The sequence below is a fragment of the Thalassophryne amazonica genome, chromosome 12, assembly GCF_902500255.1.
Source record: "Thalassophryne amazonica chromosome 12, fThaAma1.1, whole genome shotgun sequence".
Classification (NCBI taxonomy): domain Eukaryota; kingdom Metazoa; phylum Chordata; class Actinopteri; order Batrachoidiformes; family Batrachoididae; genus Thalassophryne; species Thalassophryne amazonica.
In genome coordinates, this window is record NC_047114.1 from 13,563,255 (window position 1) to 13,591,180 (window position 27,926).

A 27,926-nucleotide genomic window follows, 5' to 3' on the forward strand; every position below is an offset into this window, starting at 1 on the left:
AAATCTTGGAGTCATTTTTGATCAGGATATGTCATTCAATGCACATATTAAACAAATATGTAGGACTGCTTTTTTGCATTTGCGCAATATCTCTAAAATTAGAAAGGTCTTGTCTCAGAGTGATGCTGAAAAACTAATTCATGCATTTATTTCCTCTAGGCTGGACTACTGTAATTCATTATTATCAGGCTGTCCTAAAGTTCCCTGAAAAGCCTTCAGTTAATTCAAAATGCTGCAGCTAGAGTACTAACGGGGACTAGAAGGAGAGAGCATATCTCACCCATATTGGCCTCTCTTCATTGGCTTCCTGTTAATTCTAGAATAGAATTTAAAATTCTTCTTCTTACTTATAAGGTTTTGAATAATCAGGTCCCATCTTATCTTAGGGACCTCATAGTACCATATCACCCCAATAGAGTGCTTCGCTCTCAGACTGCAGGCTTACTTGTAGTTCCTAGGGTTTGTAAGAGTAGAATGGGAGGCAGAGCCTTCAGCTTTCAGGCTCCTCTCCTGTGGAACCAGCTCCCAATTCGGATCAGGGAGACAGACACCCTCTCTACTTTTAAGATTAGGCTTAAAACTTTCCTTTTTGCTAAAGCTTATAGTTAGGGCTGGATCAGGTGACCCTGAACCATCCTTTAGTTATGCTGCTATAGACTTAGACTGCTGGGGGTTCCCATAATGCACTGAGTGTTTCTTTCTCTTTTTGCTCTGTATGCACCACTCTGCATTTAATCATTAGTGATTGATCTCTGCTCCCCTCCACAGCATGTCTTTTTCCTGGTTCTCTCCCTCAGCCCCAACCAGTCCCAGCAGAAGACTGCCCCTCCCTGAGCTTGGTTCTGCTGGAGGTTTCTTCCTGTTAAAAGGGAGTTTTTCCTTCCCACTGTCGCCAAGTGCTTGCTCACAGAGGGTCGTTTTGACCGTTGGGGTTTTTCTGTAATTATTGTATGGCTTTGCCTTGCAATATGAAGCGCCTTGGGGCAACTGTTTGTTGTGATTTGGCGCTATATAAATGAAATTGATTTGACATGATTTGATTTTAATATTTTATGTTATTATATTATTTTAAGGAGGAGTTCGGGGAGGCTATGGAGGAGGACTATCGGTCGGCCTCGAAGAGATTCTGGCAAACCGTCCGACGCCTCAGGAGGCGGAAGCAGCTCTCCACCGGCACTGTTTACGGTGCGGGTGGGGAGCTGTTGACCCTGACTGGGGATGTTGTTGGGCGGTGGAAGGAGTACTTCGAGGATCTCCTCAATCCCATCGTCACGTCTTCTGAAGAGGAAGCAGAGACTGGGGACCCAGAGGCGGACTCATCCATTACCCAGGCAGAAGTCACCAAGGTGGTTAGAAAGCTCCTCGGTGGCAAGGCTCCTGGGGTGGATGAAATCCGTCCTGAGTACCTTAAGTCTCTGGATGTTGTTGGACTGTCTTGGCTGACATGCCTCTGCAACATCGCATGGTGATCGGGGACAGTGCCTCTGGATTGGCAGACCGGGGTGGTGGTCCCTCTGTTTAAGAAGGGGGACCGGAGGGTGTGTTCCAACTATAGGGGGATCACACTCCTCAGCCTCCCCGGTAAGGTCTATTCCAGAATACTGGAGAGGAGAATTCGACCGATGGTCGAACCTCGGATTCAGGAGGAGCAGTGTGGTTTTCGTCCTGGTCGCGGCACACTGGACCAGCGCTACACGCTCCGTCGGGTGCTCGAGGGTTCATGGGAGTTCGCCCAACCAGTCCACATGTGTTTTGTGGATCTGGAGAAGGCGTTCGACCGTGTCGACCGCAGCAGGAGCTTGGTTCGCATTGCCGGTAGTACGTCAAACCTGTTTCCAGTGCACGTTGGCCTCCGCCAGGGCTGCCCTTTGTCACTGGTTCTGTTCATTATTTTTCAATCAATTTCAATCAATTTTATCAAACAATTTTCATCATCATCCGTCATCACTCGGCTCCACTTGTTTTTTTGTTGCTGATCTCAAACCTCTTGGACTCTTTGGTCTGCTTCTTCACGTGCTTCACCTGCCTGCTGTCTGACGTTAACTCCTCTTCTTCATCATAGACCACAACCTCCAGTGTCTTCTTTCTGCTTTTACTTGTTGTTGGTTGAATGGCCTGACTGAATGCAGCAATTTTTTCTTGGGGGATCTTGAATTTGAATTTCTTTTTGGTTTCTTTGTTTTTAGATGGGTCTAATGCATCTTTATTTTCACTGTGATGAAATGAACCATCAACTATTGGTTTGTTTTGGTGTGGATGTTGAGTCTCCTCATCATTTATCACAATACCTTTGAGACAAAAGTCCAAATCTGTTTTACCACAGTGATAATCTTTGTCCTGCTCCTTATGTTCTTCTAGTGTTGGTTGGCACATTCCATCAAGATCTTTCTCATTTTCAAAAATGTGTGCCAGGCGTTGGTCTTGGAAGGGTGTATTGACTCTAGTCTTTGGGATTTGAAGTGTGATTTTATCAGTTGGAGGTGGAGGCCCCAGGTTTCCTCCTACATCTGTGTATTGAGAACAGTCACTAGATTCATGCACTCCCCCCTCTTGGCTGATTTGATTTCTACTGTGGTTATCCACCAGGCTTTGGTTATGTTTTCTGGCTGTGTTAGAAACTAAACAGTCCTGATCCAAACTCCCTGACTGATCCTTCTGTGACCTGGTCGAACAGTCCTGTGAAACCACGATTTCTTTCTGAGAAATGATGACTTTGGCTTTATTTGAGTTCTGGTCTGTCATGATTGACTATGTGGACAGCTCCTGTTTGCTCTCCCCTGCTATCATGACTTCCTTTTGTAGAGTAACAGTTTTTGTTAATTTGACTTTATTGACTGCTGGTCCAATATCTTCTTTGTTTGACTGAGCAGGACTCAGCAGAGCTCTTTTAGGATTATCTGCTTTTTCTAAGGATAGATCAGCCAGTAAATCCATCTTTGTGGTCTGTCTTTGTGTTTGTAATGGCACTTCCTGATTCTTCTGGGCCGGGTGGACACAAACAGCCATGTGTACATTTGCAAATGGAGGTAACGCCCCCTTCTCCACTGGTGCAGAGTTTTGGGTAGGCATTTCTTTCAGCACATCATTTCTTGCTTCCTCCTTTGGATAAGATCTTGTGCCATCTTTCTTGGTGTTGTTGCCTTCTTTCACTCCACCTTTAGTTTGTTGCTGCTGAGCTGTTTGCGGGTCAGATTTCTGTAACTCTGGAGAGTTCCACTTGGTGATCTGTGATGTTGGAAACACATCCTCCCTTGGTGGCGGCTGCTTCTCCCCACCTGCCAAAATATTCTCATTTGGCAATTCTTTGGCCACCTGCAATGAAGAGAGGCATTGTTATTGTAGTTATAAATACATTTAAAATATCAAAATTATGGTTATAATGGCACAGTTACTGAAGACGTGATAAATGACACAGGGTACACACCCTCTTTTTAAATCAAATCAAATCATTTTTATTTATATAGCGCCAAATCACAACAAACAGTTGCCCCAAGGCGCTTTATATTGTAAGGCAAAAGCCATACAATAATTACAGAAAAACCCCAACGGTCAAAACGACCCCCTATGAGCAAGCACTTGGCGACAGTGGGAAGGAAAAACTCCCTTTTAACAGGAAGAAACCTCCAGCAGAACCAGACTCAAGGAGGGGTAGTCTTCTGCTGGGACTGGTTGGGGCTAAGGGGAGAGAATCAGGAAAAAGACATGCTGTGGAAGAGAGCAGAGCTCAATCACTAATGATTAAATGCAGAGTGGTGCATACAGAGCAAAAAGAGGTGAATAAAAAGAAACACTTAGTGCATCATCGGAAACCCCCCAGCAGTCTGAGTCTAGAACAGCATAACTAAAGCCGTGGTCACAACCCACCGTACTTGCACGTGCGTGCAGTCTACTTGCAAAAACGTGGGCTAAATTTGGAGATCCGTACGTCGTAAGTACTGCCTCAGTATGAATTTAGGAGCACGCAGACACACGCAGACACGCTGTAGAGGTTTTAGTGCATGCAGAACTTTCGCTGCGGTCAGGCTGCGGATTCAACAGCAGTACAGATGACGCACGTTGTGAGTACTGCCTCAGTATGGATTCAAAGCAGCACATTTTCATTCAATTACTATTGAATTAACCAAATCCGGACGTAGGTAGTACGGATTACGGCACTCACCACATACTATGGAGGCCAACAGACTTGCATGCACAATGCAGCTTCTCACTTGAACTTGGCAACACACACTCCACAGCTTCAGTCTGTTAACTAGCTGGAACTTTTCGAGGCAAGTAAACACTCGTACAACTGACCGCTGCAGGCTGGACATGCTCATGCATCGCCGACGCCGAAAAACACTGCAGCTCCGGTCCCGCTCATAAAAAAGAAAAGCGACCCCCCCCCCCCACACACACACACACTGCTTTATTGTGAACTCTCTTTATTGTTACACTCCCAGAGACGTGCGTTGAACGTACTCCCTCCCTCCTCTTGCTACTGCCTCCGTACGTTTTCACAAAAACGTAGTGGCCGTGGCATCCGCAGAAAACGTATGGCGAAAAAAAAATGCATGGTGGGTTGTGACCGGGGCTTAAGGGATGGTTCAGGGTCACCTGATCCAACCCTAACTATAAGCTTAACAAAAAGGAAAGTTTTAAGATTAATCTTAAAAGTAGAGAGGGTGTCTGTCTCCCTAATCCGAATTGGGAGCTGGTTCCACAGGAGAGGACCCTGAAAGCTGAAGGCTCTGCCTCCCATTCTACTCTTACAAACCCTAGGAACTACAAGTAAGCCTGCAGTCTGAGAGCAAAGCACTCTATTGGGGTGATATGGTACTATGAGGTCCCTAAGATAAGATGGGACCTGATTATTCAAAACCTTATAAGTAAGAAGAAGAATTTTAAATTCTATTCTGGAATTAACAGGGAGCCAATGAAGAGAAGCCAATATGGGTGAAATATGCTCTCTCCTTCTAGTCCCTGTCAGTACTCTAGCTGCAGCATTTTTAATTTGTTCATGTAAATGGGGAGTCTTCTTCACAGACTAAGGTTAATTATGGAGTTCCACAAGGTTCTGTGCTAGGACCAATTTTATTCACTTTATACATGTAGGCAGTATTATTAGACGGCATTGCTTAAATTTTCATTGTTACGCAGATGATACCCAGCTTTATCTATCCATGAAGCCAGAGGACACACACCAATTAGCTAAACTGCAGGATTGTCTTACAGACATAAAGACATGGATGACCTCTAATTTCCTGCTTTTAAACTCAGATAAAACTGAAGTTATTGTACTTGGCCCCACAAATCTTAGAAACATGGTGTCCAACCAGATCCTTACTCTGGATGGCATTACCCTGACCTCTACTGTGAGAAATCTTGGAGTCATTTTTGATCAGGATATGTCATTCAATGCGCATATTAAACAAATATGTAGGACTACTTTTTTGCATTTGCGCAATATCTCTAAAAATAGAAAGGTCTTGTCTCAGAGTGATGCTAAAAACTAATTCATGCATTTATTTCCTCTAGGCTGGACTATTGTAATTCATTATTATCAGGTTGTCCTAAAAGTTCCCTGAAAAGCCTTCAGTTAATTCAAAATGCTGCAGCTAGAGTACTGACAGGGACTAGAAGGAGAGAGCATATCTCACCCATATTGGCCTGTCTTCATTGGCTTCCTGTTAATTCTAGAATAGAATTTAAAATTCTTCTTCTTACTTATAAGGTTTTGAATAATCAAGTCCCATCTTATCTTAGGGACCTCATAGTACCATATCACCCCAATAGAGCGTTTCGCTCTCAGACTGCAGGCTTACTTGTAGTTCCTAGGGTTTGTAAGAGTAGAATGGGAGGCAGAGCCTTCAGCTTTCAGGCTCCTCTCCTGTGGAACCAGCTCCCAATTCGGATCAGGGAGACAGACACCCTCTCTACTTTTAAGATTAGGCTTAAAACTCTCCTTTCTGCTAAAGCTTATAGTTAGGGCTGGATCAGGTGACCCTGAACCATCCCTTAGTTATGCTGCTCTAGACTTAGAATGCTGGGGGGATCCCATGATGCACTGAGTGTTTCTTTCTCTTTTTGCTCTGTATGCACCACTCTGCATTTAATCATTAGTGATTGATCTCTGCTCCCCTCCACAGCATGTCTTTTTCCTGGTTCTCTCCCTCAGCCCCAACCAGTCCCAGCAGAAGACTGCCCCTCCCTGAGCTTGGTTCTGCTGGAGGTTTCTTCCTGTTAAAAGGGAGTTTTTCCTTCCCACTGTTGCCAAGTGCTTGCTCACAGGGGGTCGTTTTGACCGTTGGGGTTTTTCCGTAATTATTGTATGGCCTTGCCTTGCAATATAGGGCACCTTGGGGCAACTGTTTGTTGTGATTTGGCGCTATATAAATAAAATTGATTTGATTTGATTTCCTGATTCTCTCCCTCAGCCCCAACCAGTCCCAGCAGAAGACTGCCCCTCCCTGAGCCTGGTTCTGCTCGAGGTTTCTACCTGTTAAAAGGGAGGTTTTCCTTCCCACTGTCGCCAAGTGCTTGCTCACAGGGGGTCGTTTTGACCGTTGGGGTTTTTCTGTATTTATTGTATGGCTTTTGCCTTACAATATAAAGCACCTTGGGGCAACTGTTTGTTGTGATTTGGTGCTATATAAATAAAATTGATTTGATTTGATTTTGAATTAACTGAAGGGTTTTAGGGAACTTTTAGGACAACCTGATAATAATTAATTACAATAGTCCAGCCTAGAAGAAATAAATGCATGAATTAGCTTTTCAGCATCACTTTGAGACAAAACATTTCTAATTTTAGAGATATTGTGCAAATGCAATAAAGCAGTCCTACATATTTGCTTAATATGCGCATTGAAGGACATATCCTGATCAAAAATGACTCCAAGATTTCTCACAGTATTACTGGAGGTCAGGGTAATGCCATCCAGAGTAAGGATCTGGTTAGACACCATGTTTCTAAGATTTGTGGGGCCAAGTACAATAACTTCAGTTTTATCTGAATTTAAAAGCAGGAAATTAGCAAAGCAAATTTTAAAGCAAAGTTGTAAGAAAAACATTCTGCACCATAATTATCCAAAGCCCAAATCTGTGTGTGTTGTGTGGGCCGCTGAAGAGGAGGTACTGCTGGCCCACCACCACCAGATGGCGCCCTGCTTGGAGTGCGGGCTTCAAGCATGAGAGGGCGCCGGAGCCACTGGGAGTGACAGCTGTCACTCATCATCAGCACCAGCTGTCACTCATTCATCTCATCACCATCACCATAAAGGCCGGACTGCAACTCCACCTCCTCGCCGAGAAATCAGTTACCATTCAGGTAATATTCTCTGCTGTACTTAACACTGACTAATAGTCTGAACTTCTTTGCAGCCGTTTTCCTGTGGGTGTTGCCTTATCTGTGGGATTGGCGTTTGGTGTGATCAGCGACGGCTTCGCTTCACACCCCAACCAGATAAGTGGTTAGACAGGAGCTGCACGAGTGTGTGATTGGAGGTGGAGGTTTTCCCTCCTAACTGTATACAGACTGTGGGATTACTGAGTGTGCGAACTCACACTCATCAGGACTGTCTCTGTTCTCTGCCAGCAGTACCGGGTCTGACTGCTGAAGACAGCGGCCACCTGGGGCGCAGGGCTTGGCGGCTCCGGTGTTCTTCAGCTCCGTTGGTGGTGGAAGCTGTGTGGGATCCGGCTCTTCTCTCGCCAGGCGTCTTCTATCGTCGAGCCTGCCCACACGTCACTTTGTGTATAATTGACAGTCCACCATATTGTTATTGTCTGTACGTCGTTGTGCGATTCACAATATTAAATTGTTACTTTTGGCTTATCCATTGTCCGTTCATTAACGCCCCCTGTTGTAGGTCCGTGTCACGACACTTTCACAACAGGATTTCTCGGCCAGCGTCATGGATCCTGAGGGGCGTCAACCATCGCTTGAACAGCCAATGGAAGAGCGAGGTGCACAGGCGCCAGCAGGAGGCGTGTTAGGTGAGCTGCAACACATCTTAACCGCCTTTACCGCTCGGTTGGACTTAGTTACCGAGCAGAGCATTGTTCTCAATCGTAGGATGGAGTCTCTCACCACCCAGGTGGAAGCGCATGCTCAGGGCGCTGCTGCAGCACCTCCTCCTGCTGACCGTGTGCCAGAGACAGACATTCTGCTGGTCGTTCAACGAACCCCCCCAGCTTCCCCTGAAGCATACATAAGCCCTCTGGAGCCGTACGGAGGCTGTGTGGAGATGTGCGCGGACTTCTTGATGCAGTGTTCGCTCGTCTTTTCACAGCGTCCCGTCATGTACGCGTCAGATGCTAGCCGGGTGGCATACGTTATAAATTTGCTTCGAGGAGAGGCACACGCCTGGGCTACGGCACTCTGGGAGCAGAATTCACGGCTCCTAACGGTTTACACTGAGTTTGTGAGGGAGTTCCGACAGGTGTTCGACCACCCTCATAGAGGCGAGACCACTTCAAGCGTGCTGCTGTCGATACGGCAGGGGCGTCGGAGCGCACCGAAGTATGCAGTCGACTTTCGCATCGCAGCAGCGCGAGCCGGCTGGAATGCTGTTGCGCTCCGCGCCGCCTTTGTAAACGGACTGTCTCTGGTCCTTAAGGAGCACCTGGTGACGAAGGACGAGCCGCGGGATTTAGATGGGCTTATCGACCTGGTTATACAGTTAGACAACCGATTAACAGAACACCGACGGGAGCGAGATGAAGGGCGTGGTCAGGCACAAGCCGTCCCTCTTCCTCCCGGGTCCGAAAGGTAGCCGACTTCCCCACGCTCCACTGCCAGGGCTCTCCACGTGACAACAGCTCCCCCTGCTGACGTTGCTATGGAAACATGCAGGGCCAAAAAGTGATCAGATCAGAGACAAAGGAGGCTTATCCGTGGAGAGTGTTTTCTCTGCAGCTCAACTGAGCACACACAGAGAGAATGCCCCAAACGGTCAAAACAGCAGCACTCGTCCTTAGAGACTGGGCTAAGGGTGGGTCACAACACCCACGCGGGGAAACCCCGAAGATCTGCACGTATCCCAGTCACGATCCTGAGCGGGGATCTAACCCTTCACACCCCAGCACTGGTGGACACGGGGTCGGAGGGGAATCTGCTGGATAGCAGATGGGCAAAGGTGGTTGGGCTCCCTCTAGTGGCCTTACCATCACCAGTGTCGGTGCGGGCACTAGATGGCACCCTTCTTCCACTAATCACACACCAGACACAGCCAGTGACATTGGTGGTGTCTGGGAATCACAGGGAGGAGATTGTGTTTTATGTAACACCTTCTGCCTCCCGAGTGATTTTGGGTTTTCCATGGGTGTTGAAGCACAATCCCCAGATTGATTGGCCGTCTGGGGTTGTGGTTCAGTGGAGCGAAACCTGCCACCGGGAGTGTTTAGGATCCTCGGTTCCACCCGGTGTGACAGCTAAGGAGGAGGTTTTAGTCCCCCCCAATCTGGCGGCGGTGCCAGCTGAGTACCATGACCTTGCTGACGTCTTCAGCAAGGATCTGGCACTCACGCTGCTCCCACACCGTCCATTCGATTGTGCCATTGAATTGATACCGGGTGCTGAGTACCCGTCCAGCAGGCTGTACAACCTCTCACGTCCGGAACGCGAATCAATGGAGACCTACATCCAGGACTCGTTAGCTGCCGGGTTGATCCGGAACTCCACCTCCCCGATGGGTGCTGGTTTCTTTTTTGTGGGCAAGAAGGATGGCGGACTCCGTCCATGCATTGATTACAAAGGGCTGAACTCACGGTTCGCAACCGATACCCGTTACCCCTGTTGGATTCAGTGTTCACGCCCCTGCATGGAGCCCAAATATTCACGAAATTGGACCTTAGGAATGCTTATCACCTGGTTCGGATCCGGGAGGGGGACGAGTGGAAGACGGCATTTAACACCCCGTTAGGTCACTTTGAGTACCTGGTCATGCCGTTCGGCCTCACCAATGCGCCCGCAACGTTCCAAGCGTTGGTTAATGATGTCTTGTGGGACTTCCTGCATCGGTTTGTCTTCGTATATCTAGACGATATACTCATCTTTTCTCCGGATCCTGAGACCCATGTCAAGCATGTACGTCAGGTCCTACAGTGGTTGTTGGAGAACCGGCTGTTTGTAAAGGGCGAGAAGTGCGAGTTCCACCGCACTTCTTTGTCCTTCCTGGGGTTCATAATCTCCTCCAACTCCGTCGCCCCTGATCCGGCCAAGGTTGCGGCGGTGAGAGATTGGCCCCAACCAACAAACCGTAGGAAACTGCAACAGTTCCTCGGTTTTGCAAATTTCTACCGGAGGTTCATCAAGGGCTACAGTCAGGTAGTTAGCCCCCTGACAGCCCTGACATCCACAAAAGTCCCCTTCACCTGGTCGGATCGGTGCGAAGCCGCATTTAGGGAGTTGAAACGCCGGTTCTCGACTGCACCAGTTCTGGTGCAGCCTGATCCTAATCGCCAGTTCGTAGTTGAAGTGGACGCCTCTGACTCAGGGATAGGAACCGTGCTATCCCAGAGCGGGGAGTCCGACAAGGTTCTCCATCCATGTGCCTACTTTTCCCGCAGGTTGACCCCGGCTGAAAGGAACTATGACGTCGGCAATCGGGAACTTCTTGCGGTGAAGGAGGCTCTTGAGGAGTGGATACATCTGTTGGAGGGAGCATCGGTACCATTTACGGTTTTCACGGACCATCGGAACCTGGAGTACATTCGGACCGCCAGGCGTCTGAACCCCAGGCAAGCCCGCTGGTCGCTGTTCTTCGGGCGTTTTGACTTCCGGATCACCTACCGCCCCAGGACAAAAAAACAATGATCTGACGCCCTGTCCCGGGTGCATGAAGAGGAGGTCAAGACCGAGCTGTCAGACCCCCCTGAAACCATCATCCCCGAGTCCACTGTCGTGGCCACCCTTACCTGGGACGTGGAGAAGACCGTCCGGGAGGCCCTGACATGGAGCCCGGACCCGGGGACAGGTCCAAAGAACAAATTGTACGTCCCACCAGAGGCCAGGGCTGCGGTCCTTGACTTCTGTCACGGTTCCAAGCTCTCCTGTCATCCAGGGGTGCGAAGGACCGTGGGAGTGGTCCGGCAGCGCTTCTGGTGGGCGTCTATGGAAGCCGACGTCCGGGAGTATGTCCAGGCCTGCACCACCTGTGCCAGGGGCAAAGCCGACCACCACAAGGCCCAAGGCCTCCTCCAGCCTCTGCCCGTGCCTCATCGCCCCTGGTCTCACATCGGCCTGGACTTTGTCACGGGCCTCCCGCCGTCCCAGGGCATGACTGCCATCCTCACGATAGTGGACCGGTTCTCCAAGGCGGCCCACTTCGTGGCCCTCCCAAAGCTCCCGACGGCCCAGGAGACTGCAGACCTCCTGGTCCACCATGTCGTGCGTCTGCATGGGATTCCATCGGACATTGTCTCGGATCGTGGTCCTCAGTTCTCCTCCCAGGTCTGGAGGAGTTTCTGCAGGGAACTGGGGGCCACCGTCAGTCTCTCGTCTGGGTACCATCCCCAGACGAACGGGCAGGCAGAGCGGATGAACCAGGAACTGGAGCAGGCCCTCCGCTGCATGACCTCCGCACACCCGACGGCCTGGAGTAACCATCTGGCCTGGATCGAGTACGCTCATAATAGCCAAGTTTCATCTGCCACCGGCCTTTCCCCGTTTGAGGTGTGTTTGGGGTACCAGCCCCCATTGTTTCCGCTAGTGGAGGGAGAGGTCGGGGTGCCCTCGGTCCAGGCCCATCTGAGGAAGTGCCGTCGGGTGTGGCATACCGCCCGCTCTGCCCTGCTCAGAGCCCGGACGAGGGCTAAGGCCCATGCAGACCGCCGGCATTCCCCGGCCCCTGCATACCAGCCCAAGCAGGCGGTCTGGTTATCCACAAAGGACATACCTCTACAAACGGAATCTCAGAAGCTTAAGGACAGATTTATAGGACCCTTCACCATCGTGAAGGTCCTCAGTCCAGCCGCAGTGAAGCTGGCAGCTTCAGCTTCACTGCGGATACATCCAGTATTCCACGTCTCCAGACTCAAACCCTGCCACACCTCTCCCCTCTGTGCCCCTGGACCGGCGCCACCGCCTGTCCGGATCATTGACGGGGAGCCGGCTTGGACTGTGCGCCGACTCCTGGACATTCGTCGAAAGGGCCGGGGGTTCCAGTATTTGGTGGACTGCGAAGGATATGGACCCGAAGAACGCTCCTGGGTGAAGAGGAGCTTCATCCTGGACCCGGCCCTCCTGGACGATTTCTACGCCCGGCACCCGGACAAGCCTGGTCGGAGGAGGCGCCCGTTGAGGGGGGGGTCCTGTTGTGTGGGCCGCTGAAGAGGAGGTACTGCTGGCCCACCACCACCAGATGACGCCCTGCTTGGAGTGCGGGCTTCAAGCACGAGAGGGCGCCGGAGCCACTGGGAGTGACAGCTGTCACTCATCATCAGCACCAGCTGTCACTCATTCATCTCATCACCATCACCATAAAGGCCGGACTGCAACTCCACCTCCTCGCCGAGAAATCAGCTACCATTCAGGTAATATTCTCTGCTGTACTTAACACTGACTAATAGTCTGAACTTCTTTGCAGCCGTTTTCCTGTGGGTGTTGCCTTATCTGTGGGACTGGCATTTGGTGTGATCAGCGACGGCTTCGCTTCACACCCCAACCAGATAAGTGGTTAGACAGGAGCTGCACGAGTGTGTGATTGGAGGTGGAGGTTTTCCCTCCTAACTGTATACAGACTGTGGGATTACTGAGTGTGCGAACTCACACTCATCAGGACTGTCTCTGTTCTCTGCCAGCAGTACCGGGTCTGACTGTTGAAGACATCGGCCACCTGGGGTGCAGGGCTTGGCAGCTCCGGTGTTCTTCAGCTCCGTTGGAGGTGGAAGCTGTGTGGGATCCGGCTCTTCTCTCGCCAGGCGTCTTCTATCGAGCCTGCCCACACGTCAGGTCCGTGTCACGACACTTTCACAACAGTGTGTCTGTTATGTATGTTAGTTATTCTGTCCGACAAAAACCTGATTTGACAGAAAATAAAACTATTTTTTTAAAGCATATCACGAATTCCATTGCTCACAATGGAGGCTCTCACCTTATGCTAGCATTAGCCCATTTGCATTGCATTATGTGACTCCTGTTAGCATCATGTTATGTGGCACTAGTGAGTTTTCATGCTAACTTTAGCCCATTAGCATTGTGTAATCAAGAAGCGTAAATTATTAAATCCATTGTGAATCACTACTTTAAGGCACACCCCTTGCTCAGGTCCTCAGCCACCACAAGTATCTAATTTCTAAGCACATTATATCCTGTTGTTCACAACAGATTCATAGGTGTCAGCACCATGACACTGTAGCTAATGCTAAGCTAGCGCCAAGCTAATTATGCAATATAATATGCTTATGTCACCGACATGAATGAGTGAACTGCTTCACCATCTCACCATGTCATTTTGGTCCTTCAGCCTTTTTTTCCAGTAAAATAGTTCTGAGGAGCATTACCATGGATAAAACCCTTCAGCTTCAGGGGGCATTGCGCCCACCTCCCCCAACTACAGAGCTCTTAACTCCCCACTATTTTAAACATTTCCTGTTATTTGTCCTCACCATCTCATTTAGGCCCTTCAGAGCTTTTTTTTCAGTAAATGGTTCTGGGGAGCATTAGCATGGCTAAAACCATTCATGTAATTTACACATTAATGGTCACCGATTGACCTCATGAGCTGTCAAGGTGCGTGCTGCCTCTCACTTTAGTGTTTCTGGTTTCAGTGTCGACTCATTTAGCATTTCCTGTTTCAGTATCGACTGTCCACTGAATTCCCACGAGATCTCCTCTATTTGTGCGAGATCTCCTCTGTGTCTTTTTTTAATTGAGAAAAAGTTACACAAAAACCTCATAGAGATTAAACATATCACAACAAAAACAACATATTGAAAAACAGGTTAATCTCCTGTACTGTTGTTCCACGAAGTGTTCAACATTTCACATTTCCACTTAGTGTTGACTGAACATCTGGCAAGTCCGGTTTCAGTGTCGACTTTCCACTGAATCCCCGCAAGATCTCCTCTGTTTGCTGGAGATCTCCTCTGTTTTTTAAAAAATTTAATTTACTTATTTTTTTTGTTAAATTGAGACAAACAAAAAGTTACACAATACTTTACAAAGGAGAAACATACCACAGCAAAAACAACATACTGAAAAACAGCTCAATCTCCTGTACTATTGATCCAGGAAGTGTTCAATATTTGACATTTCCTGTGGACTGATAATTTGGCATTTCCTGTTTGGGCCTCCCTGTAACACGAGCGAGCTTGCGCCTTCAGTGCCATTGGTTTGTTCATATTAAATAAATACTGTAACGTAACTAAAATAAGCGTGCTGCAACCCAATGACAACATTTACCAATTATGAACATCTAATGGATTAAATATATATAATTCAGAAGGACCTTGAAACATGTTTCTCAGTATTTTCCCAATAATTGTTCTAAGGAAAGACTAATGATTCAACAAATTATAGGCAAATGTATTGGCTTTGATCATAAAAGGGTGATTCTTAGACTACGGGCACTTATTATGTCCTTTGATCATATTGTATGAAAAACAGAAAAAAGGGGAAATTTCACACTTTTATAGTTATCTTTACAGTGAAAGTGTGTTAAGAAATTTGTTCTAGTAGTCTATGATGACTTTTTCACCTTTGTTCAGCATCATTATATGCAAATATTGCCGTTTTGTGCTTGTCCCACACCCAGACTTTTGATCTTCAATGATAAAAATGAATGGTAAAAAAAGTTTTTTTCTAATGTTTTAAAATATCTCTGAATAAAATATCAGTAAAATAATCAAAACGTAATTGGGGTATTCAATGTCATACAACTGTTGTGATTGTTTAAACAAAATGTAGTTGTCCCACACTATTGCCGTAATTTCCACCACAACACTGTAATGTCCCTTTAAACCGTTTGTATGAGAGATTGTTTGGGTAGTTTCTACGGAGATAAACAGTGACATCAGAGCACATGTATATAGCGCCAAATCACAACAAACAGTTGCCCCAAGGTGCTTTATATTGTAAGGCAATGGTATGGTGGAAATTACATTTACAAGGCCAATAGTGCCCGTAGTTAAAGAATCACCCAAAAATGTATCTTTTATTTTTCAAGATTTCATAAATACTATGACGAAAGAAACCTACTAAAAAATAGTTAGCTATTGCAAGTTGGATATACTATTTATATATATGACTAATTAAATTTTGGTGAATTTTGGCGTGATTACAGTGGATTTGTCCACAGGCATTGGAGCCATGCAGTCATCATGCGCAAAGACACAAACATGTAGAGAAAATGCCAAGAGGAAACAAGATCACGGAAATAGAGAAGGTAAGATAGAAACCATAAATACAAATTTCACAGAGGGAGGACAAGTTAGAAAAATAAGACAAATTGTCACCTTCATCCCCAAGTGTGAGAGGAAGTGTGAGTGTGAGTCTGACAGGAATGAGAAATATTATCACTAGGGACATTAACTTTTAAATGTAGCTCAAATATGTGTGTGTTTCACTGAAGCGTGTTCTGAGGTGTCCATGACGAGCTCATCAGAGTGATTTATGAGTAATCAGTACCAGGTCACATATGTAGCTTCATGTAACTGCTCTGTCAGATGCACCGACATTTCACAGTGCAACATGAAAACAGAAACTGGGACCCAAAAGCAGAGAATTTACCAACAGACGCTGGAATAAGTAAAAGGGATGGGTTTAAATGTAGATGAGACCTGAGAACAAACACGGGCAATTAACCAAACCAGGAACAGGTGTGGGAAGGGAACAGGAAATGTTAAGTAAGTAACCAAAGAATCAACCTACCAAAATAAAACAAGAAACTAAAAACAAAATCAGATTAAAAATCCTCACAGTAAAGGTGCCCTGACACTTGCACGACTTTGATTCGCGCAATTGCATTGTCTGGACTATCCCACCCACTGTGTTCCCAGCTGGACGTCGTGCTTTGTTCCACTGGCTGCCACGCTGTGTGCTGCGTATATAAAATAATAATTTTTTTTTAGCGGATTAATCATTTCCTGTCTGAGTTAGCTGTTGAAAACGCCTCTAATCGCCTCCAGAATCACAGAGGTGTGCTTCAGCTGCTGCTTTTCTTGAACGAGGTGGAGAAAGCATTTGGAGCCGTCTAAAAAGGTAATTATTTGTCATGTTTACATTGTAATGGCTTGGTAAAACAGTTGCATGTTCTTTCCTTCTTGTGTGCAGCTGTAAAAGTATGTTTACGATAGCTTTAACATCTTGTTATAATCATTCAGACAAGCTGCACTGTGATGCGGTGCGCTGACGCAACCACTCACACTGTTCACTTCTTCTTTACTTGACTTGACGAGCTGCATGTGCCATCTCACGCACCATCAAGCATCAACGTGCATCAGCACGCAGTGCTGGCGAGTAGATCGCGCAACATTCATGGCCATTTCACGTTTGTTGCTCGACTTTGATGCATGAGAGATTTTTTTGAACATTTCAAAATTCTCTTTGAATACTTGCACACAGTAGTGCACATCTCACGTTCAGTCTACAGCAGTTCACAACGAGTTTACTCACCAGTATGACACACTGTAAACAGATGCATGAATCAAAGTTGTGAAAGTGTCAGGGGGCTTTAACACAGTTTCTCTTTCAATTCACACCGATTTAATGTTAATTTTAGTGACCTCCGATTGGCGTAACCGGGTGTCATTACTGCCGACGTGAATTACAATCTTACCAAATTTACGCTTAACCTTAGCCAGCAGTTTCAAATTTCCTTCAATGTCGCCTGCTCTGGCCCCCGGAAGACAATTGACTATGGTTGCTGGTGTCGCTAACTTCACATTTCGCAAAACAGAGTCACCAATAACCAGAGTTTGATCCTCGGCGGGTGTGTCGTCGAGTGGGGAAAAACGGTTAGAGATGTGAACGGGTTGGCGGTGTACACGGGGCTTCTGTTTAGAACTACGCTTCCTCCTCACAGTCACCCAGTCAGCCTGCTTTCCCGGCTGCTCGGGATCTGCCAGGGGGTAACTAACGGCGGCTAAGCTACCTTGGTCCGCACCGACTACAGGGGCCTGGCTAGCTGTAGAATTTTCCACGGTGCGGAGCCGAGTCTCCAATTCGCCCAGCCTGGCCTCCAAAGCTACGAATAAGCTACACTTATTACAAGTACCGTTACTGCTAAAGGAGGCCGAGGAATAACTAAACATTTCACACCCAGAGCAGAAAAGTGCGGGAGAGACAGGAGAAGCCGCCATGCTAAATCGGCTAAGAGCTAGTAGCTACGCTAAGCTAGCGGATTCCTAAAAACACGCAAAGTGAATAATGTGTAAATAATTTAGAGGTGATTCAGCAGAAGGAGTGCTTTAGTTAAGGCACGTAAAGATTACACTGGGAAACAAATCGTAATCTAGATAACTAGATCAATCTAACTGCGCAGATTAAACAGCTAACAGATACAGAAAAACACCGCTGTGCTCCGGAACAGGAAGTGATACAATACCGCAGTGAGAGCCAATCACCAGTAGAGGCAAGCCAATCAATTAAGTAAATTACTGTCTGTGTCGTCAATACAGAAAAGGACTGCATGCGTCCCGCTGTTATAACTGTTGTGATGGTTTTTCTATATGACAGCAGCATAAGGGGTTCACTTTCCAGACTCCAGAACCTAAAACTGATTGTTTCATAAAGTTATTTGTGTCTGAAGATGATGACTGAAGAGGAGCTTGAATTTCAGTGAGAATAATTTTAAAAGTCTTATATAAAAGATGCAACATGAGTGAAGGAGGAATGTTTAAAAATGAAAATCCTGCCCACGAGAATCATGGATCAGACTGCACAGTTTTATAACTGGATACGTAGGTGATTTTGTGTTTCACAAGAATCAATCAATCAATCAATTTTATTTATATAGCGCCAAATCACAACAAACAGTTGCCCCAAGGCGGTTTATACTGTAAGGCAAGGCCATACAATAATTACGTAAAAACCCCAACGGTCAAAACGACCCCCTGTGAGCAAGCACTTGGCGACAGTGGGAAGGAAAAACTCCCTTTTAACAGGAAGAAACCTCCAGCAGAACCAGGCTCAGGGAGGGGCAGTCTTCTGCTGGGACTGGTTGGGGCTGAGGGAGAGAACCAGGAAAAAGACATGCTTTGGAGGGGAGGAGAGATCAATCACTAATGATTAAATGCAGAGTGGTGCATACAGAGCAAAAAGAGAAAGAAACACTCAGTGCATCATGGGAACCCCCCAGCAGTCTACGTCTATAGCAGCATAACTAAGGGATGGTTCAGGGTCACCTGATCCAGCCCTAACTATAAGCTTTAGCAAAAAGGAAAGTTTTAAGCCTAATCTTAAAAGTAGAGAGGGTGTCTGTCTCCCTGATCCGAATTGGGAGCTGGTTCCACAGGAGAGGAGCCTGAGAGCTGAAGGCTCTGCCTCCCATTCTACTCTTACAAACCCTAGGAACTACAAGTAAGCCTGCCGTCTGAGAGCGAAGTGCTCTATTGGGGTGATATGGTACTATGAGGTCCCTAAGATAAGATGGGACCTGATTATTCAAAACCTTATAAGTAAGAAGAATAATTTTAAATTCTATTCTAGAATTAACAGGAAGCCAATGAAGAGAGGCCAATATGGGTGAGATATGCTCTCTCCTTCTAGTCCCCGTTAGTACTCTAGCTGCAGCATTTTGAATTAACTGAAGGCTTTTCAGGGAACTTTTAGGACAACCTGATAATAATGAATTACAATAGTCCAGCCTAGAGGAAATAAATGCATGAATTAGTTTTTCAGCATCACTCTGAGACAAGACCTTTCTAATTTTAGAGATATTGCGTAAAAGCAAAAAAGCAGTCCTACATATTTGTTTAATATGCGCATTGAATGACATATCCTGATCAAAAATGACTCCAAGATTTCTCACAGTATTACTAGAGGTCAGGGTAATGCCATCCAGAGTAAGGATCTGGTTAGACACCATGTTTCTAAGATTTGTGGGGCCAAGTACAATAACTTCAGTTTTATCTGAGTTTAAAAGCAGGAAATTAGAGGTCATCCATGTCTTTATGTCTGTAAGACAATCCTGCAGTTTAGCTAATTGGTGTGTGTCCTCTGGCTTCATGGATAGATAAAGCTGGGTATCATCTGCATAACAATGAAAATTTAAGCAATGCCGTCTAATAATACTGCCTAAAGGAAGCATGTATAAAGTGAATAAAATTGGTCCTAGCACAGAACCTTGTGGAACTCCATAATTAACCTTAGTCTGTGAAGAAGATTCCCCATTTACATGAACAAATTGTAATCTATTAGATAAATATGATTCAAACCACCGCAGCGCAGTGCCTTTAATACCTATGGCATGCTCTAATCTCTGTAATAAAATTTTATGGTCAACAGTATCAAAAGCAGCACTGAGGTCTAACAGAACAAGCACAGAGATGAGTCCACTGTCTGAGGCCATAAGAAGATCATTTGTAACCTTCACTAATGCTGTTTCTGTACTATGATGAATTCTAAAACCTGACTGAAACTCTTCAAATAGACCATTCCTCTGCAGATGATCAGTTAGCTGTTTTACAACTACCCTTTCAAGAATTTTTGAGAGAAAAGGAAGGAAGGAAGAATACCTGCAGCACTTTCAATGACTCCTTGTGCTCTTCCTCCGTGTGTGCTGATGGTGGAGTTTGCCTTGAGGTAGCAGCAGTGATTGGCAGTTTGGGTTTGCATTCTGGTGGTTGACTGCTGGGTTTGGACCTCTGAAGACACCCAGACAGCTCTTCGCCCCCCTTAAAGTGAAGAAGAACAATCCAGTAAGGATTCCGAATGCTTCTGCTCCATGTACATTGAGTGAAGTAGAAGTCATGTTGGACATCAGTGGTCTCAAACTGATTCAGACCTGATGTCAATCATCTTCTGGACTTTGGGTTCATTCCAGAACCCATAGGTACCAGTGAAACTAGTAAGTCACAACCTTGGCAGAATTGACACCTAGAGGATGTTCAGTCTGCTTTCTCATGGCAGCTTGGATCTCTAAAGTGATTGTCAGAGAGTGAGACAACTTTGGAAATCCACTAAACTACTACATGTCCACTATTTTAATTTAAAATAACTTTCAGTGTCTTTTAACAATGCAGTAAAGGATGTCAAAGCTGCATTATTTTATTTTTTTTTACAAATTTTATATCTAATAATCAGTGTAATCCTAAGGTTTTATGTGATGCTATTTGCAATATTCTTATTCCTGTACTATATGAGGAATACAACAAAATTAATGACATTAGGTCAAACATTTTTTCATCTTCTTTTCCATCTGTCCTGTACTCCTCGGCTTCTTCAATTTTAGAGATGTTTTCCCCAATAACACTTCAAGAACGTAATAATTTGGTCAGCCGTATGGAACCCTCTTCTTGCTGTCTTAACATTTTACCAACTTCTGTGTTTAAAAACGTGATTGGCTCTAGTGGTCCTGTTGTACTCACCATAATCAATAAAGCCCCCATCACACATAGCAAGAATGTGCAGGAACGAGCCCGACACTGCAAATACGGCCATAATCCGGCCGCAGTCGGAAGGGAAAAAGGCATGTAGACTGTGGGCGGATCCCATCCAGACTACCTTGTCCACACCTACATGATCGCATCCAAAGAGTATTTAGACAACAGGTTAGATGACACAGACTGCTGTCAGATGGCCATAAAAGGCGCTGAAGACTCCCCGATGTCACTGTGTGTGTTCATAATGGCTGAATGAGCCACTAAGCGTGTGTGTGGGGCTCATGTATGTGCCACTATCAGCCACTGGACACCTTTGCTGGAAGTTTGCTGGCAGTGGGCCAAGCTTTCCCACCATTCATCAGATGCAGCCTTTCCAGCAAACTTTAATTTCTTCTTTTTTTGCACACTTCAGCAGCACTACGCAACTCTATATACCATGATGTCGGTTTGATTATCACATGGAATTTATTTTCGTCATGGTTGTTTGCAGCACACAGCAGCCGGGTGCGAGGCTTTTCAACACAGGCTGTGGTTCCTGGTTCCTGTGTGCCCTGCACTGTGAAACAAACCTGTTCCGTGCTGGAGGTGAGTTTCATGTTTAATAATGATGTCATGGCCTGGCGATACAGTTCCATGTCATACCTCTTTCAGAGTGTTGATGATGATCAAGTAATTATATGTATATTACAGTGGTGAGATCCGTTCAGCTCTGAACCTCTCACAAATACTTATTTGCCACACTGTACACACCCACATCTGCAACCACTTATCAAATATTGAATCGCAGTGGGCTGGAGCCCCTCCCAGCAGTAATGGGGCTTGAGGCAGGGTTAGTACTTTAATCAATCAATCAATTTTTTTATATAGCGCCAAATCACAACAAACAGTTGCCCCAAGGCGCTTTATATTGTAAGGCAAGGCCATACAATAATTATGTAAAACCCCAACGGTCAAAACGACCCCCTGTGAGCAAGCACTTGGCTACAATGGGAAGGAAAAACTCCCTTTTAACAGGAAGAAACCTCCAGCAGAACCAGGCTCAGGGAGGGGCAGTCTTCTGCTGGGACTGGTTGGGGCTGAGGGAGAGAACCAGGAAAAAGACATGCTGTGGAGGGGAGCAGAGATCGATCACTAATGATTAAATGCAGAGTGGTGCATACAGAGCAAAAAGAGAAAGAAACAGTGCATCATGGGAACCCCCCAGCAGTCTACGTCTATAGCAGCATAACTAAGGGATGGTTCAGGGTCACCTGATCCAGCCCTAACTATAAGCTTTAGCAAAAAGGAAAGTTTTAAGCCTAATCTTAAAAGTAGAGAGGGTGTCTGTCTCCCTGATCCAAATTGGGAGCTGGTTCCACAGTAGAGGAGCCTGAAAGCTGAAGGCTCTGCCTCCCATTCTACTCTTACAAACCCTAGGAACTACAAGTAAGCCTGCAGTCTGAGAGCGAAGCGCTCTATTGGGGTGATATGGTACTACGAGGTCCCTAAGATAAGATGGGACCTGATTATTCAAAACCTTATAAGTAAGAAGAATAATTTTAAATTCTATTCTAGAATTAACAGGAAGCCAATGAAGAGAGGCCAATATGGGTGAGATATGCTCTCTCCTTCTAGTCCCCGTCAGTACTCTAGCTGCAGCATTTTGAATTAACTGAAGGCTTTTTAGGGAACTTTTAGGACAACCTGATAATAATGAATTACAATAGTCCAGCCTAGAGGAAATAAATGCATGAATTAGTTTTTCAGCATCACTCTGAGACAAGACCTTTCTGATTTTAGAGATATTGCGTAAATGCAAAAAAGCAGTCCTACATATTTGTTTAATATGCGCTTTGAATGACATATCCTGATCAAAAATGACTCCAAGATTTCTCACAGTATTACTAGAGGTCAGGGTAATGCCATCCAGAGTAAGGATCTGGTTAGACACCATGTTTCTAAGATTTGTGGGGCCAAGTACAATAACTTCAGTTTTATCTGAGTTTAAAAGCAGGAAATTAGAGGTCATCCATGTCTTTATGTCTGTAAGACAATCCTGCAGTTTAGCTAATTGGTGTGTGTCCTCTGGCTTCATGGATAGATAAAGCTGGGTATCATCTGCGTAACAATGAAAATTTAAGCAATACCGTCTAATAATACTGCCTAAGGGAAGCATGTATAAAGTGAATAAAATTGGTCCTAGCACAGAACCTTGTGGAACTCCATAATTAACTTTAGTCTGTGAAGAAGATTCCCCATTTACATGAACAAATTGTAATCTATTAGACAAATATGATTCAAACCACCGCAGCGCAGTGCCTTTAATACCTATGGCATGCTCTAATCTCTGTAATAAAATTTTATGGTCAACAGTATCAAAAGCAGCACTGAGGTCTAACAGAACAAGCACAGAGATGAGTCCACTGTCCGAGGCCATAAGAAGATCATTTGTAACCTTCACTAATGCTGTTTCTGTACTATGATGAATTCTAAAACCTGACTGAAACTCTTCAAATAGACCATTCCTCTGCAGATGATCAGTTAGCTGTTTTACAACTACCCTTTCAAGAATTTTTGAGAGAAAAGGAAGGTTGGAGATTGGCCTATAATTAGCTAAGATAGCTGGGTCAAGTGATGGCTTTTTAAGTAATGGTTTAATTACTGCCACCTTAAAAGCCTGTGGTACATAGCCAACTAACAAAGATAGATTGATCATATTTAAGATCGAAGCATTAAATAATGGTAGGGCTTCCTTGAGCAGCCTGGTAGGAATGGGGTCTAATAAACATGTTGATGGTTTGGATGAAGTAACTAATGAAAATAACTCAGACAGAACAATCGGAGAGAAAGAGTCTAACCAAATACCGGCATCGCTGAAAGCAGCCAAAGATAACGATACGTCTTTGGGATGGTTATGAGTAATTTTTTCTCTAATAGTTAAAATTTTGTTAGCAAAGAAAGTCATGAAGTCATTACTAGTTAAAGTTAATGGAATACTGAGCTCAATAGAGCTCTGACTCTTTGTCAGCCTGGCTACAGTGCTGAAAAGAAACCTGGGGTTGTTCTTATTTTCTTCAATTAGTGATGAGTAGAAAGATGTCCTAGCTTTACGGAGGGCTTTTTTATAGAGCAACAGACTCTTTTTCCAGGCTAAGGGAAGATCTTCTAAATTAGTGAGACGCCATTTCCTCTCCAACTTACGGGTTATCTGCTTTAAGCTACGAGGTTGTGAGTTATACCACGGAGTCAGGCACTTCTGATTTAAAGCTCTCTTTTTTAGAGGAGCTACAGCATCCTAAGTTGTCTTCAATGAGGATGTAAAACTATTGATGAGATACTCTATCTCACTTACAGAGTTTAGGTAGCTACTCTGCACCGTGTTGGTATATGGCATTAGAGAACATAAAGAAGGAATCATATCCTTAAACCTAGTTACAGCGCTTTCTGAAAGACTTCTAGTGTAATGAAACTTATTCCCCACTGCTGGGTAGTCCATCAGAGTAAATGTAAATGTTATTAAGAAATGATCAGACAGAAGGGAGTTTTCAGGGAATACTGTTAAGTCTTCTATTTCCATACCATAAGTCAGAACAAGATCTAAGATATGATTAAAGTGGTGGGTGGACTCATTTACTTTTTGAGCAAAGCCAATAGAGTCTAATAATAGATTAAATGCAGTGTTGAGACTGTCATTCTCAGCATCTGTGTGGATGTTAAAATCGCCCACTATAATTATCTTATCTGAGCTAAGCACTAAGTCAGACAAAAGGTCTGAAAATTCACAGAGAAACTCACAGTAACGACCAGGTGGACGATAGATAATAACAAATAAAACTGGTTTTTGGGACTTCCAATTTGGATGGACAAGACTAAGAGTCAAGCTTTCAAATGAATTAAAGCTCTGTCTGGGTTTTTGATTAATTAATAAGCTGGAATGGAAGATTGCTGCTAATCCTCCGCCCCGGCCCGTGCTACGAGCATTCTGACAGTTAGTGTGACTCGGGGGTGTTGACTCATCTAAACTAACATATTCATCCTGCTGTAACCAGGTTTCTGTAAGGCAGAATAAATCAATATGTTGATCAATTATTATATCATTTACCAACAGGGACTTAGAAGAGAGAGACCTAATGTTTAATAGACCACATTTAACTGTTTTAGTCTGTGGTGCAGTTGAAGGTGCTATATTATTTTTTCTTTTTGAATTTTTATGCTTAAATAGATTTTTGCTGGTTATTGGTAGTCTGGGAGCAGGCACCGTCTCTACGGGGATGGAAATGAGAGCTGCTCCATCCAAAGTGTGATGGATGCCGTCTCTCCTAACAAGACCAGGTTTTCCCCAGAAGCTTTGCCAATTATCTATGAAGCCCACCTCATTTTTTGGACACCACTCAGACAGCCAGCAATTCAAGGAGAACATGCGGCTAAACATGTCACTCCCGGTCTGATTGGGGAGGGGCCCAGAGAAAACTACAGAGTCCGACATTTTTTTTGCAAAGTTACACACCGATTTAATGTTAATTTTAGTGACCTCCGATTGGCGTAACCGGGTGTCATTACTGCCGACGTGAATTACAATCTCACCAAATTTACGCTTAGCCTTAGCCAGCAGTTTCAAATTTCCTTCAATGTCGCCTGCTCTGGCCCCCGGAAGACAATTGACTATGGTTGCTGGTGTCGCTAACTTCACATTCCGCAAAACAGAGTCGCCAATAACCAGAGTTTGATCCTCGGCGGGTGTGTCTTCGAGTGGGGAAAAACGGTTAGAGATGTGAACGGGTTGGCGGTGTACACGGGGCTTCTGTTTAGGGCTACGCTTCCTCCTCACAGTCACCCAGTCAGCCTGCTTTCCCGGCTGCTCGGGATCTGCCAGGGGGTAACTAACGGCGGCTAAGCTACCTTGGTCCGCACCGACTACAGGGGCCTGGCTAGCTGTAGACTTTTCCACGGTGCGGAGCCGAGTCTCCAATTCGCCCAGCCTGGCCTCCAAAGCTATGAATAAGCTACACTTATTACAAGTACCGTTACTGCTAAAGGAGGCCGAGGAATAACTAAACATTTGACACCCAGAGCAGAAAAGTGCGGGAGAGACAGGAGAAGCCGCCATGCTAAATCGGCTAAGAGCTAGTAGCTACGCTAAGCTAGCGGATTCCTAAAAACACGCAAAGTGAATAATGTGTAAATAATTTAGAGGTGATTCAGCAGAAGGAGTGCTTTAGTTAAGGCACGTAAAGATTACACTGGGAAACAAATCGTAATCTAGATAACTAGATCAATCTAACTGCGCAGATTAAACAGCTAACAGATACAGAAAAACACCGCTGTGCTCCGGAACAGGAAGTGATACAATACCGCAGTGAGAGCCAACCACCAGTAGAGGCAAGCAAGAGGTATTTAAATGAAACACCACGCTGCAATGAGCAGCTCTACGAATATGCCACTGTGAAAGGGGCTTAAGAATTCAGCGTATGAGACCAGGGGACCTAAATATACAGCGACAAAGTAATAGGGCTGATTTTTATTCTTGTGACCTTGACTATACATAGCATTGTGGGCAGAGCAGAGAATCAGATGTTTAAACAAACTACATTTATGACCCCCAACAGCTAAAAAACTAAACCTAGATTTATATATAAGAGCAACACCCCCTCAAGAGCAGCACACAACATCATGAGTAATGTGACTAAATGTCTACGCCGGTGTGCAGGCCCTTAAATGAGGCCTGCCCACCGGCAGTAGGTTTAAGCCAGGTTTCACAAAGCTCAATCATATCTAAGTGGTGATCCATAATTAGATCATTAATCAACAGTGATTTTGATGACAGTGACCTTATGTTAATGAGACCCAGACTAAGGATCTCAGTAGGGTTGACAATTGGACTGTTTGGATTTAGGGATGTCACAGAGTAGCATATGTAAGATGCCTAGAAGTAGTTTTAGGTTTGAGACATTCCATGTGGGTTGTGGATTGTAAACGAAGGCCAGTTATCAATAAAATTAAAGCCTTGCTGTCTACAAAATTGTGCCAGCTACCTATTTAATGATGTCAGCCTGCTAAACGTCTCATAACTACCCCAGATGGGGAGGGGACCAGAGACTATTAATCAATGCCGACATATTGTTCTGGCAAGGTCACAAGTTTTCTCTCTATGTCCATTTTTGTGACCCCACAGTACTTCATTCTAACATCATTGGCGCCAACGTGAATAACTATGTGGTTGTATCTAGTGTCATATTCCTTTGTCTGTCTACCCTTCTGCAGCATCAGCACCCTAAGATGAGAGGCAGTGTCAGGAGCTCTGGACCCAGGAATACATTAAATGTCAGCTAGCATCTGTAACCTGAATTTGCAGGTGATAGAATCCCCTATCACTAATGCCCAGCATTTCGGCCTGAAGGTATGGGCGGAAGTCACATGTGGGCTCAAAGGGCTAACAACAGGCATATTCAAGGACAAAATCTGGTTCACAGATCACAGTGGCGAGTGTGATCCAGATACCACAACCGGGCACCGAGCCACACATGACTTCCTCCACGTAAGAATCATCTGAATGCCGTCATCTGCAGCCGGCATTGTTAAGCTAATGCTGATGGGTGTGCTAGCTGGCCCAACACTAACCTCATCTGGAGTGCCCGTAACATCTAACTCCACTGAACTAAGAAGCTGTTCTAGCTTACGGACATGGCTGTCTAATAGAGCCACCCTATCTGCCAGCATCATGCAGGATTAATGTAAAGTGTAAAGTAGTGTACTTTGTGCACCGGAAAATCCAAGAGTGTAGCCAAGCTAGCGCAAGCTAACTGCTAACAAAAAACCTAACCACTTCTAAGATTCATAAAATAATGAGCTAAAATTCACAGCAGTTACAGTGAAAAACTAACAGAAGCATTAGACTGGTAACAGTAATAAAAAAAACTATTACACACAAAAAAGTCACGTCTTCCCATCCCACACTGTGGAGTGATCAGTTGCCGTGGGTGGAATATGCTCACGCAAGTCAGCTCAGCCACTGGACTTTCAAGATTTGAATGAATGAATGGCTGATATTAATCACCACTATTCCCCTCTCAGGAAGAGGACCTATCAGTACCATCTGTACAGGCCCATCTACGGTGCTGTTGGTGGATGTGGAAGATGGTGTGCTCCGCCTTGCTCTGGACGAGAGACCAGACACTTCACCATGCGGATCAATGGCGCAATCTGGCCCCTCAGTACTGACAGGTGTATCAGGAGGTGTGGTTGTCGGCCAAGGATGTCCCTCTGCAGTCAAACTCCCAGAAACTAGCCCCACAATACATTAGACCTTACGTTGTTGACTGTGTTGTCACCCGGGCTCTTGGCATTCATCCTACATTCCATGTCTCATGGATCAAACCTGTACACTGTAGTCCTTTGTGCTCTCTGGCCAATCCCCCTCCTCCCGC

The 27,926-nt window shown here is 45.4% G+C and overlaps 1 protein-coding gene across 1 annotated transcript; it reads right to left on the reverse strand.

The window, feature by feature from the left end:
• Window positions 1-1,907: 1,907 nt before the first annotated feature.
• Window positions 1,908-27,849, reverse strand: LOC117522385. Its single transcript, XM_034183777.1, has 3 exons — window positions 27,811-27,849; window positions 19,657-19,815; window positions 1,908-3,312 (listed from the first exon to the last, which is right to left on the reverse strand). Exons 1-3 carry the CDS (start codon window positions 27,847-27,849, stop codon window positions 2,749-2,751), a joined length of 762 nt encoding a protein of 253 aa, XP_034039668.1. The 3' UTR covers window positions 1,908-2,748.
• Window positions 27,850-27,926: the final 77 nt, after the last annotated feature.

What these genes read in the sequence shown, in the direction of transcription:
- LOC117522385 (XM_034183777.1), bottom strand. Translation starts at nt 27,849, where the DNA reads ATGAATGCCAAGAGCCCGGGTGACAACACAGTCAACAAC. An exon ending in GTGACAACACAGTCAACAAC is followed by an intron (nt 19,816 to 27,810) that starts GTAAGGTCTAAT and finishes CTTCACTTTAAG; the next exon opens with GGGGGCGAAGAGCTGTCTGG. An exon ending in AGTCATTGAAAGTGCTGCAG is followed by an intron (nt 3,313 to 19,656) that starts GTATTCTTCCTT and finishes TCTTCATTGCAG; the next exon opens with GTGGCCAAAGAATTGCCAAA.